The sequence below is a fragment of the Pimephales promelas genome, chromosome 19 (genome assembly GCF_988280905.1).
Source record: "Pimephales promelas chromosome 19, fPimPro1.hap1.1, whole genome shotgun sequence".
NCBI classification, from domain to species: Eukaryota; Metazoa; Chordata; class Actinopteri; order Cypriniformes; family Leuciscidae; genus Pimephales; species Pimephales promelas.
This window is the reverse complement of record NC_142787.1, coordinates 23,701,269-23,714,106: the sequence shown is the minus strand read 5'-3', so window position 1 is coordinate 23,714,106 and position 12,838 is coordinate 23,701,269. Positions and strand designations below refer to the sequence as shown.

The 12,838-nt window shown below is 36.0% G+C and overlaps 3 protein-coding genes across 3 annotated transcripts; 1 reads left to right on the top strand and 2 right to left on the bottom strand.

Moving 5' to 3' along the window:
- The first annotated feature begins 4,559 nt into the window (after positions 1–4,559).
- LOC148970815 (uncharacterized) lies at positions 4,560–5,492 on the top strand. Its single transcript, XM_089123726.1, has 2 exons — positions 4,560–4,721; positions 4,969–5,492. The coding sequence occupies exon 2, from the start codon at positions 4,977–4,979 to the stop codon at positions 5,457–5,459; it is 483 nt and encodes a 160-aa protein (XP_088979852.1). The 5' UTR covers positions 4,560–4,721; positions 4,969–4,976; the 3' UTR covers positions 5,460–5,492.
- A 122-nt stretch (positions 5,493–5,614) lies between these two features.
- Positions 5,615–8,464, bottom strand: LOC120494621 (uncharacterized). Its single transcript, XM_039693875.2, has 2 exons — positions 8,263–8,464; positions 5,615–7,614 (listed from the first exon to the last, which is right to left on the bottom strand). Coding segments are annotated over exons 1-2 (702 nt in total). The 5' UTR covers positions 8,265–8,464; the 3' UTR covers positions 5,615–6,914.
- Positions 8,465–8,740: 276 nt separating this feature from the next.
- LOC120494492 (uncharacterized) lies at positions 8,741–11,447 on the bottom strand. The gene is made up of 5 exons (XM_039693655.2): positions 11,312–11,447; positions 11,115–11,229; positions 10,406–10,460; positions 9,568–9,900; positions 8,741–9,481 (listed from the first exon to the last, which is right to left on the bottom strand). The coding sequence occupies exons 3-5, from the start codon at positions 10,449–10,451 to the stop codon at positions 9,390–9,392; spliced, it is 471 nt and encodes a 156-aa protein (XP_039549589.2). The 5' UTR covers positions 10,452–10,460; positions 11,115–11,229; positions 11,312–11,447; the 3' UTR covers positions 8,741–9,389.
- Positions 11,448–12,838: the final 1,391 nt, after the last annotated feature.

Below are 12,838 nucleotides of genomic sequence, written 5' to 3'. Positions count from 1 at the left end.
AAAGTCGAATTTATTAATATATTTAAAATTTATGAATTTATGTTGGACAAAAACTAGATAGTGCGCACTCGCCGAATGAGTAGGAGACAGGCTCGCGCTGTCGACTGTGCGTGAGACGGAACTTCTGTTTATGAGCGACGCGGAAAATGTTGTATATCCGGGCCAGCCTATCCGGTCCATTTCAGTCCACCAACACAACACTGAACACTTTCGGTATGTTTGGCTTCCCATAGAAGAACACTAATATCGTCAAAGAGGCACTTTTTTATCATAATGGTTCTGGTCTGATTGGCTGCAGTGGAGTGGCGACGTCGCTTGAAAGTGTGTGATGATTATCAATGTGGATGGCTTGGAAACTAGGAAAGTGAAAGTAGAAGAGAGAGGGACATGGAGATCGCACCCCATATGCGTTTACTTTAGGGTGAGTTCTTTTATTTTTAGGCTTTCAGAAAGGGGGGCTAGCCTATCGTTCGAAAAGTGCCCGTATTCTTGTGTATATGCATTCAACTACACTGTTTAATGTTAACTATATTGTAATGTTTTAATAACTGGTCTACGTTCTAACAGTTTGCTCAAGTAGCAGACCATAAACAGAGGGCTACCATAAACAGGGGCTGGGCCAGGCATTTCCCGGGAGCAAATAGCTTGAATTCGACGATTGGTAAGTGGAATTTCTCTATAAAAGATAGATTATACATGCTTTTCAACGTAATTTATTTTTTATTAAAGTTGTGTTCCAGTAGGCATCTTTTTTTCTATGCATATTTTGTTATTTGTCCAGGTGCAAACATGTGGGGTGAAAATGGTTCAACTTTCCTCCAAGGCAACACAGATCCAAGATCAGGTCAAGTCTACACAATGTATCATGGCACATCCATGGAGGCTGCAAAGAAAATTAGAAAAGAGGGATTTCGTCAGTCTGATGATGGCATGCTGGGACGTGGTGTCTACCTCAGCCGAGATCTACAGAAGGCCTGCAGGTATCCTATGAATCTAATGGCATACCAGAGAGTGGTTATGAAAGTGAAAGTCAGTGTTGGGAAAGTGAAGAAGATCGATCGTCAAGGTCATCCATGGCAGAAAACCTGGCATGATGATGGGTATGACACTGCCTGGTGCCCTCCAAAATGTGGCATGGTGCAAAGTGGTCTTGAAGAAGACTGTGTGTGGGACCCACAGCGGATTCAGGTCATTGAAATGATGTACCCATTTTTAGAAGTTGTTTTACCATGTGTGTTCTTTTTGTTACTGATCCTAATCGAAATACTCACATAAACCTTAAGGACTGTCTTGCCAAAGTGTTTTTTTTATTCTTCAAAGAATAATCGTCCGTTATCACTGTTGTTTTTGTGTATCTTCAGTCACACAGGATGAGCACACCTTTGCATTTGTTTGCTTGTTCACGGAAACTATTATCTGCAGACACCACGTATTCACAGAGATGCATGAGAATGACATTTTCCTTTTCTGTTTTGATATGAGTATGCCTCAAAGGCAAAACTTTTTTAAAAAATTGTATATTTCTGCAAAGATCAATGAGCAGATCTGGTCTGTTCTCATAGAACCATATTTTATGTATCTTATGTTTCAGATGGTGTTGTCTCGTACTAAGTGGAAAAACACGCACTTTGAATGCATTTAACAGGTTAATCCAAAATAATTCCTTGACAAATAAACTATGTTTAATTTTATGTTTTGCAGTCTGCTTTACTACTTAAGAATCAGTGCAATGTGAACAGTGTGTGATGTTTAGGATGATTATTAAAAATTACTCTTGAGAGGCAATTTAAAAATGCTGTTACGTTATCAAAATAACTGTTACTTTATAGAAACCATCGAGCAGTATTAACTTAAAATGTGTGAATATGAAGTATGTGAAATCATCACATCACTAATCCCCCATTGTTCTTACCCTGAAGATATCTCTACATACAAATACATATAAACTGAACATGATTCATGCACTTCTCTGATGCTTTTCAATAATTTTAATAATCCTTTTGATACTCAAAATGTCTCGTTTGATTGTAAATGTTATTTAAGTGCACTCTTTGAGCACCCCGGTTTACTCTGTAATGGTTTGCTCTGTTTTTGGACTGCCTATAAGTGTCTTTAAGAATTGGTGTTTCCTTTAAGAATGAAACTGTATTTGACCAGAGTTTGTTTTGTTTCTTTTGATTGTGCAACTTTCAGTAAACAATTGAAACCTCCGACCCAAGTCAATTCTTTGCCCAAAAGAATAACGAAAGATTACTGCTATTATAATTTTCATAAAGGTCAAAACCTGTAACATGCTGGACACCAATCAAAACCCTGTTTTATTTCAGACTTTTCAAAATATTGGGCTTGGAGAATCAGAACAACTCTCTGCTTTTGGATGTAGAAGGGGGGACAACAAACTTTTAGCAAATGATCCAACAGACTTTAAAGGGATACTCCACTTTTTTTGGAAATAGGCTCATTTTACAACTCCCCCAGAGTTAAACAGTTTTACCGTTTTCTAATGTATTCAGCCGATTTTCTGATATTTAGAAGAATATCAGGAACCAGACAGTTTCTGGTCTCATTGACTTCCATACAGTAGTATTTTTTTTTTCCTACTATGGAAGTCAATGAGACCAGAAACTGTTGGGTTCCTGATATTCTTCTAAATATCAGAAAATCGGCTGAATACATTCGAAAACGGTAAAACTGTTTAACTCTGAGGGAGTTGTAAAATGAGCCTATTTCTAAGTATCCCTTTAAAGCACTATCCTTCACAAAAACAATGTGCTTAATCTTCAAAATACACTATTGAATCTTTTATATTTTACTAGCGGAGCAAGTTTCTATATGGAAACTGTGATTGGTCACAGATGCTTTTCTTGTTTCACTTCAAATGAAAGTAAATCATTTCATGTGTTGATCTTTAAACTGGTTTGTTGAAACAACTGTCATTGCTGTGTACATATTTCCTGATTAAGTGACGGATTTCCAGGGAAACAGTCCTGTAAATCAAAAACAAAACTTAAATGGTATAGCAGAAATTGAAAAAAAAATGGGATAAATTATATAGGCTTGTTATTTTTTCCACTGCACTATTAATTAAACATAATCTAAAACAAAACAATAGCCTAAATATATTCATTATATATAAATATTAAATATATTATTTCATTGCATGAATTAATGAAAAATATTCACTTAGCAGTTTATTTTATAAAGTTCCTGCTTGTTTTTATAGAAGTTTGACAAAGGGGTCCCTACTTCAGACTTATCAATATTGTACGAGATTCTCTTGTTTCTTTGTTTGTGGTTAGATTCAAACATTAAGTTTCCAAGAACATATGCAAATATCTTTATAAGGAATTAGTATAAAAGCAAGCAAAATTTAATGTCTCTGAAACCAGTAAATTGCCATATTAAAACGTGTAATGGTCACTTGGTGTATTTACTGATACACTTATGGGTTACATGTGTGTGGTGGGAGAACTACCTGTGTCTGACACCTATTAAACTAGAGGACCTGTCTATATGGTGTCGATCATGATCATTGAACATTTTAAAGAAGAATATAATTAAAACAATAATAATAAATGACCCTGTTCTGTTGATTACTCTGTCTGTGTATGTAAACCCTTAGTTTCCTCCGTTAAATGTTCAGCGTCATTAATGTCTTAGTATAATGTGCTTGTACAATGTGGTTTCCCTTGTGATCTCCTGCACCTTTCAGGATTAATCATTAAAGACTGTTGATTTCCTGCGTCGTGCACTCATTACAACCAGCCTAGGCCCACGTGACACATAACTATAATAACTACTATAACACCATCCATCTTTTTGTTTAATCTCATGTATATTCTATTGACATGAAAATGTTCGTATTCTGGGAACAAAAATGCAAGGCAGGATGAGAGAGTGTAAACTTGATAAGTAAGTTCTAAAAAGTTAATAGCAAACAGTGTTAGAGGTATTTATTCAAAACTGGTGGTTAATGGTCAGCCTACATGTGTTTGAATATGAAATATCCTGTAAAATATATGGTATTGACTGGAATGGAGAGAGTTTCTAACTTTGGAATAGTGATATTCACCCTTTTCTAATACATTTTTCTTGTTTGACCTCAAATAAATGTACATATTTAAAGTAATAGGTTGCTCTGCAGTGTGAGCACATCCGATCGGTTGTATTCATTGTTTGTTAACCTGTGTTGTTCAGACATCTGTCACAGGTGCATAAATAATTTTTGAATAGGTGGGGCATTTACAGGAAATCAGTCCTCTATAGCAAAAATGAAACTTAACTTTGTTTAAAACAAAAATGGGGGAAAATGTATAGTTTTCATTTTAATTCCAATTAAGCGATTCATAAGCAGATCATTTTATACTAGCTTGTTTTATAACAGTTTGACAAAGGCCACATTTTATCCTGTACTTCAGACTTATCAATATATTGGGCTTATTTTGCAAGAATTAAATGTATCTTTGCTTAAAAAAAAGGCAATTGGTTTACCAAACAATTTATAATTGTACAATCTTAATCTTTTTCTCTTTAAAATCAACACTTCAGAAATATAATACATAAGTGTTATTTCAATCAGTAAAAAATGTTAAGATGATTTAAACTGAAGCTACTAAACCAGAACTGAACATTTCGTCACGGACACACCCTGAAAGATGTGTATTTATAGGCCTACCTGCTCTCAGAAGGAAGTTATTAGCATCAGAAGCTATACATCAGAGGTAAGGCACCACTTTTTTTTGTGAAAATCTATTTGGAGATTTTTTGATCGTGTTTATAAAGCCAAAAAAAAAAAATTCTCAACTGGAATGGAATGATTTTATATTGTAAATATAATTGACTTCTTAAAGCCATTTTAAGTATAATTGTCTTTATGCCCTTTTTTTGTAAGTCTGTTTGATAGTGATCTGGCAAAATTATTCTCTTTAAAGAGCTTCTATTAAATTGTTTGAGATTTGATTTGTCCAGGTGCAAACATGTGGGCTGAAGATGACTTGGGTGCAGGTGCTCCACCATGTCTTGAGAGTCTCAAACAACCAGATGAGGGTAAAGTCTACAGAATGTACCATGGCACAACAAGGGAGGCTGCTGAAAAAATCAAAGTCTCTGGCTTCAAACAATCTTCTCAAGGGATGCTTGGGCCTGGTGTCTACCTCAGCCGAGATCTACAGAAGGCCTCCAGATACCCACTAGACTTACCTGAGAACCAGAGAGTAGTTCTGAGAGTGAAGGTCAATGTTGGTAAAGTGATAAAGATTGATCGCCAAGGTCATCCGAAGCAGAAAACCTGGCATAGTTATGGGTATGATACTGCCTGGTGCCCTCCAAACTGTGGCATGGTGCCAAGTGGTCTTGAGGAAGACTGTGTTTGGGATCCAAAACGAATCACAGTCATTGGTGAAATACGCCCCCAGCCACAAATGCGAGGACCGTATGGTGTCTGCCCTGAGCGTTATTAAGTGTGCTTTCCGATGAAGTTTGGAATTCTGAAATATTTGTTGAAAATGTCATACCAGCTGTTAAATTTAATCTGCTCATGTTCTGTGAAATGATGATCATATTGTACATTAGCAACCTTTTACTAGGTATGAATAAATCAAACACTTCATGTACAAATATTTGAGTTATGTTTTATTTTAAACATTGTTATAGTTAATAAATAAAAATATGACTTTAAATGTGTATCAAAAACCGAAATATAAAAACACAGAGCAAATTTCAGGAGAACCCAGCATTAACTTTTAATATCTTTTTCATCTAGCCAGCAAGCAAAAGTCAGACTTTTCCTTCTATTAAAAAAAAAAAATACAAAGTATAAAACTTGCTTTTTAGGCAATATATGATAACATTGACACATATTTCACACTGTTCCTCTTCTCTTCCTAAAATTGAAATCCTGAGGACTTTGATGGTAAATGGTAAATCCAAGCCAACTTTGGCTACATGTAAATGATCTGTACTTTACATTTTTCATCTGCAACAGAGGTGGCGGAAGCAGAAGCGAAAGCCATATATGCCAGGATCCGTGTTTCTTACTAACACCATACATAAACTGTAAATTGTGATGATGTGCAGGTGCATGTTTTATACAAGTTTACACATTGCAAACACATTAAAAATGATTCAAAGGCTTTCCAAAATTATTAGATCACATATAAATGAGTATAGAGAATTTATGAATTATGAAATTCAGTCATTAAAATTATTGAAAAGAGGAATTATTAATAAAACCAAAGGCCCAAACCAAAGAGTTCATTCCTTCCTTTAAAACACCATATATTGCATGTAAATATAGCATCTTGCTGGGTAGGAAACTTCACAGAATGCCAAGCAAGAAAAGAGATAAGATAGGAAAACAATTTCTGTTTTTTATACTTTGTACTGCTATTATTTTTCAGTTCAGATTCTCACAGGTTTTTAGTGATGAATAAGTCTTTTTTTTTATTCTTTCAGAAAGACTTGAGCATGTTTACAGTATTGGCTTTAATTATAGCAGAGTCAATGTGTCAGATTGAAAAAAAAAATGTTCTCATTACCAATATGTAAATTAGGATTTTAGAAAAAGTAAAATCTACATTTTTCTTGTTTTCAATATTTTGCTAAACATGCTCAATATTAAAAAAATTGCTATACAAGATTTCAGCAGTAAATCAATATTGTTACAAAGACACAGCATAATTGCAACTGCAGAATAGAAGAGGAAAAACTACATATTGTATTAATAGAAAGTGTCTTTATTTATCTCTCCTCAAGTGCTCAAAACATTACACCATGTTACAAAACATGGTTTGAGAAAAAAATGGTTTGAGAAAAAAAAAAAAACTTAAAGAAGTTACCTCAAGTATAATAACAAGTTTTTAATACCCGAAGCTAAAAATCACTTTACAGATTATATTTAATTAAAGTGTATCGGGTTACTTCCCTTTTCTTCGGCAAACATGATTCTTCATGAAGGGGCATACGGATGCTTTGCAAGACCAGCATTTCTCCATTGTGTGTTTATCCTCTGTTTGCATTTCACAGCCTTTACACAGCTTCAGATCTTTTCCCTTCGGGTCCTGCGATTGGCTTTTCTGCTTTATGAGACTCTCCAGAGAACTCTTAACACTGGAGTCTGTGCAATGGGCTATCCCAATCACAGTGAGTCTCTTTGGGTCGAAAACACAGTCCTCCTCACGTCCATTAACAGAAGCAGGTAACCAGGCCGTATCATATCCATTCTGATGCCACGATGTCACCTGGTTCAGGCTTTGCAAGTCAAACCTTTTCACTTTACCCACTCTTACACGTAGCTTAAACACAACTCTGTCATTGGGAGCACATGCTGGGTAACCCATTGCTTTGTTAATGTCCCTACTACAGTAGACTCCAGGACCCAGAGTTCCCCCAGCAGAGGGCCGAAACCCTGATGATATAATAGCTGGGGCATTGGTTTTGAGTGTCCCATGGTACATAATGTAGCCATGGCTCTTTTTGGGTTCTTGACCTGGTTTAAGGTGCTTTGATTTCTCACAGTACGTCGTCCATCCACTGAATTCCACTGGCATCTTGGCACTTACACAACAATATGTGACGGCAATGATCTTTGGATGCTCCTTTTTGAGACTGCAGATCCTACACAAATTTAAAAACAATCAAAATTGTAAAATATTAAAATAACCCTTCAAAATATGTTCAGTTCGCTAAGATAGACCTATGATTATTTATATTCGGTATGTTTTCATCATGTAAGTACATTTTTTTCTTATTAACCCTTAAACAGGCATGAGGGGAAAATTATCAGCAAAAACAAACAAACAAACAAACAAACATCATTTCATTTGGGGTAACATTGTTAGCTTTAGCCAAGGACAGAAAATGTGAACCAAGTCATGTGACTCACATACTCCAAACAGACTCAACTGTGATAATGAAAACAGAGAGTTGGATGAAAAGTTATCTCATGCCTCCTACAAGAGGTTGAAGAGTCCTGCCCTTTGCCTGTGTTGTTTAAGGGTTAAAAAGAAATATATTGCTGACAATTCACTTGATTAACAGTGTATCCCCATCCGTTTATTTAGCAGCAACAAGATATACTGTAGGCGCTAAGGAGGACGGTATGGTAAAATGAATATTCGACACCGTTTTAAAAAAACACAGACTTAAGAGTATAAGACCAACTCTTACACGGCTATTTTGCATAAAGCATAAACAGTTTACCAACCTGATTTTTGCTTTGCGTACCCCTATTTAAAAAAGTTAATTCCACATCCTCTTCCTTACATTTGTCTTCTTAGCCAACTGCGTCATGAGCTGAGCTCACGCGCGAACACATGCTTTCACTTTCGTTTCATGTACAGACTGAACATAACACAGCTACTACACCAGTCATATTTGATTATTATGATTATTACGATATGTATGGAATGCATGCATAAAATGACCATACTCCAGTCCCTCAAAAATACTGAAACAACAGATGTACGTTTTTAAACATGGGTCAGACGCTGTGCGTATAGCCAATCAGAAGGTTTCTGGAGACTCCTAGCTTTTGCCCGTCAATCATTTTGAGCATTCACAGTAATCAGTCCATATATGGAATCCTGAAGCTAAACCCGTTTATAGATGAACTTGAGGCGTTTGTTGATCATTCCCCAAATGTGTTGTTGTAGTCTTGTTTAGTTATCTCCAGATAAACCTGATGGTAGGCTATTTATTAACATCTTAGCATTAGTAGGCAAATCATAAAAGACAACCAGACTTTTATTCTTAATTTTATTGGTTTATTTTGTTTCACGAATGAGGGGAGGGTGGTAACAGCAGTGATAGATTTAATTAAAGATGAATTTTCTAAGACGACATTGATAGCATCTTAAAACAATTGAAAAATATACCCTATTGGATGTATTCATTTTTTTCTTTTACACAAACATTAAGCAATGTTATAAGGGAACTGAGAGGAAAATGTGCTGGGAAAACCATAATAAATCCAAAAGTAATGGGATTTGTTTATTTATCTACACACTAATGAACAATAACTGTGTGGTGCATTTTATTGAAAGCATTGATGGCACTATAATTGTAACTTTTCTAAGTAGCAGTATAATTGCTTGACAACCGTATCAACATAAATAGTCATGTAGTCAAATTACCCCTTAATAGTCAAGAACCCTAAAAACTCATCGCACATAGGACATGTCTTCAGTTGTGTTTTGGCTAGACATGTAAAAAGGCATAAGTAAATAAATACCATCATAGAGGCAGCAACTGTTACTTTACAGTAAAGGCAGAGCATTTAGATTGTAAAATATTTTTAACAACTACTCAAATTTGCAGCAAAATCTATAGAAATACATTTAGAGTCTGGAAATACAATACTTTTGTACACCCTGCCTGTTTTAAAAGGCTTCTTATAGATGCACGATGCACAGAGGAACCAGGAGACTGAGCCAAGGGTAACCCAGCAGAAACACACTGATGGCAGAGCAGGGCTGGATGCTCTCTAGAAGGCAAAGACAAATTCAGGTTTAAGCAGAGCAAATATTCATTCTAGTTTTATGTACAAATTTATCTTAGCTCAGTTGTTACCTAATTCAACAAATAGAGTCTTCTGGATCTTGGTCACTTTACAAATGAAAGTTGTATTCTCGGTGATGGAGAAGCTCATAATGGTCAGCCTAAATCCATATGGTTCAAGCTCTGTCACAAATGTGTTGTGCCTGAACTTGGGCTCAGGCATGATTCCAGAGATGTTAGTGCTTATGATGGTCTCCTTTTGGCCTTTGGACATGGAGAACTCATAGTCTGTGTGGTAGTTGGGTTTGGGCTCCAGAAGGCAGTCCACTCTGAGGTCATTATCTTCCTCTTGGCATACTGCAATTACACTCTCCTCATCCTGACACGACACTGGGCTCATCAGAGCTGAAGATGAGAAATTATGAGGCCCGTTATTTAAATATTTACCATATGCAATGCATGATGCTTTGTAAAAAAAATCGTAAATGAGTTCAGCAGTATATTGACTTAAATGAACAGTTCTCCTAACATCCTGGACACTATTTAATTTCTATTTACTGTAACTAAATTGAGTCTGTAAACCTAATGCCGAAAAGTCTGAAAAGAGAATTAAAAAAAGAGTATACATATGTATGTATGTAAAATAAATAAATATATATACAGTATATATATATATATATATATATATATATATATTATATATATATATATATTAATCCTCTTTTGTGATGTAAGAAAATGTCTGGCAAATGTTTAGGGCCATTGAGCAAATAATTAGTTTAATTTAAACTTAGAGAAATAAGAGCAGTTGAATATAACATAAAATAGGAGAATACGCTGTTATATTTTCATGATAAAATGGTTTCATATGAAAAACATAATTAGGAAAACATCTTCATAATCCTCTTACCTCCAAGAAGAAGAATCCATCCAAACATACAGTTAAATGTGTTCATAACAAAGCTCTGCAGGTAGAAAAGAGGACAGTATACTAGTCATAAAACTGTTACATATCCCAGAATAATTTAAACATGATGACCATCTTTAGTGGTCATTGAATCTAGCCTGAAATCTTGAGGGAAAAAAGGAAGAAAGCACACTGTTTAACAATCCTGCATTTTAAAATGTTAAGTCTTGTTGTCAGCAATGCAAACCAACCATGAAACTGTGCTCTTCAGAGAACAGCATTAGTGCTGTAGCTCCACCTAGCTGCATTAGAAAGCACTTCACCCAACAGCGTGAAGCACTGCACTGCAGTGGACTGCAGCAGCCCCTCCCATCATGTGTTGTCCAACGCAATGTTTCAGACCAAAACATACAAAAACTTGAGATATGTCCACAAAAATCTATTCACCTACCCAAAGCAAGATAATCATCAAGATTTCTGACAACCTTAATGAGCCCAATGTCCTTAGGCTATTTAATGTAAATAAAACAGTGCAGTGCAACACAGTTTGGCATACACTTGTCTGACAGTACAGAATATACCTTATTTTTCATTTCATTAAAGCTGATATCTGTGTAATTCTCAATCACAGGCCAAATCTTATTGGGAAACAATCCTGGGACATAATTATTTTGTTGTCAGAGCAGGCATGACATAGTTTCCAGACATTTACCTTTCAGAGACTTTATGTGCGTGCTGTTTTAATCCCAGTCTGTGATGCTTTGGCAGGTGACGCTTTCCTGTGGTTCATAAAGCTGCGGAGAGTGGAAGGAGTAGAAGGAGAGGATCTGAGAGAGGAGAGAAGGAAAGCTGTTTGTCTCCCCCTTTTGAGAGAACCAGAAAATGCTTTTCAACCAACATTTTACTAACCGTTATGCAGAGTTTCCCAGGGCTCTCAAGTTCTCTTACGAGAGGTTCTCTCGTATCGCGTAAGTTAGCTTACGCAATACTCGTTCCATCTTCTAGAAAGAACCGAGGTTACATTAGGTAACCGATACGATACGTTTTGAAGACAGGCATGAGGGACGTTGACAACATTTCTTTTATTGGTTGTAGCATTAAATCTTACCCAGATACAATAGAACAATTTTCTGATTGGCTATTGTGTAGCCCCTTTCTTTTTTCTTTTTCTTTTTTTTTTTGATTGGCTGACAAGTGGCAGGCTCAACTAAAAACTCCAGGTGAGACGTGCTTGATTCCTTCCGGTTTTAATTTGTACTTCTCTGTGCATGCTCTTTGAGGTGGTGACCATAGACCTGCATTATATGACTGACAGACAAGAACGGTTTGACCCCAAAATATCAACATTTAAATTTAAAATTTATTTAAATTTAAAATTAAATTTCATCCCAGCTAGATATTCCACAGTCAATTATTGGAAAGTGGAAGTATTTAGGAACAACAGCAACACAGTCACAAAGAGGAAGACCACGTTAAGTCTCAGAGCGAGGTCTCAGAGCAGGTAATACAGATGAAACGATGCTACCTGCATTGTGTCAACTGTAAAGTCTGGAGGAGGAGGGATAATGGAGTGAGGGTTTTTATTCAAGGGTTGGGCTAGGCTCCTTACTTCCAGTGAAGGGAAATCTTAATACTTCAGCATTGCAAGACATTTTGCACAATGCTATGCTTCCAACTTCGTGGGAAGAGTTTCGGGAAGGCCCTTTTCTATTCCAGCATGACTGCACCAGTTCACAAATGTAGGTCCATAAAAACATGGTTGGACAAGTTTGGTGTTGAACAACTTGGCCCGCACAGTCAGAGACCTGACCTCAGGCCGTCTCATCCAACATCAGTGGCTGACCTCACAAATGCTTTATTGGATGAATGGAAATACATTTCCATAGAAAATCTTGTGGAACTCCTTCGTGGGGAGACCAACTCCATATTAAAGTCTTTGTAGAATGCAATGTCATTAGAGTCCCTGTTATTGTAATGGTCAGGTGTCCCAATCCATAGTATATTTAGGAATAATACATATTAATCATATTCATCAAAATAAAAATTCTTTACTTGAGCTTTTTATTTAGACACTATTAATCTACATTAGGTACTAATCAAAGTAAACATATCAGATTTGTTGTTCCCTGACAGCTGTCAATCATTTGGTCCTCTTGCAGTCTATTTTCAGTAAACACTGGGTGTGCCATACACTGTATATTTGTTGCTTGCTTTTTGCATTTAAATTAGAGGACAAATTAGCATGAAAAAAGGCTTTTATTATCATTTTCTAAGATGGATGCAGGTATATTTAGTACCGCAAAGATTTCAGTCAATCAGAAGAAGATTGATGCACCTCAGACAAACGTTGTTTCTAGATAGGTGAATATCACACACGACAGTGTTTATTGTTGCTTTACTTTCCATATGGATGAATGATTTTTTTTTTCAAAGAGT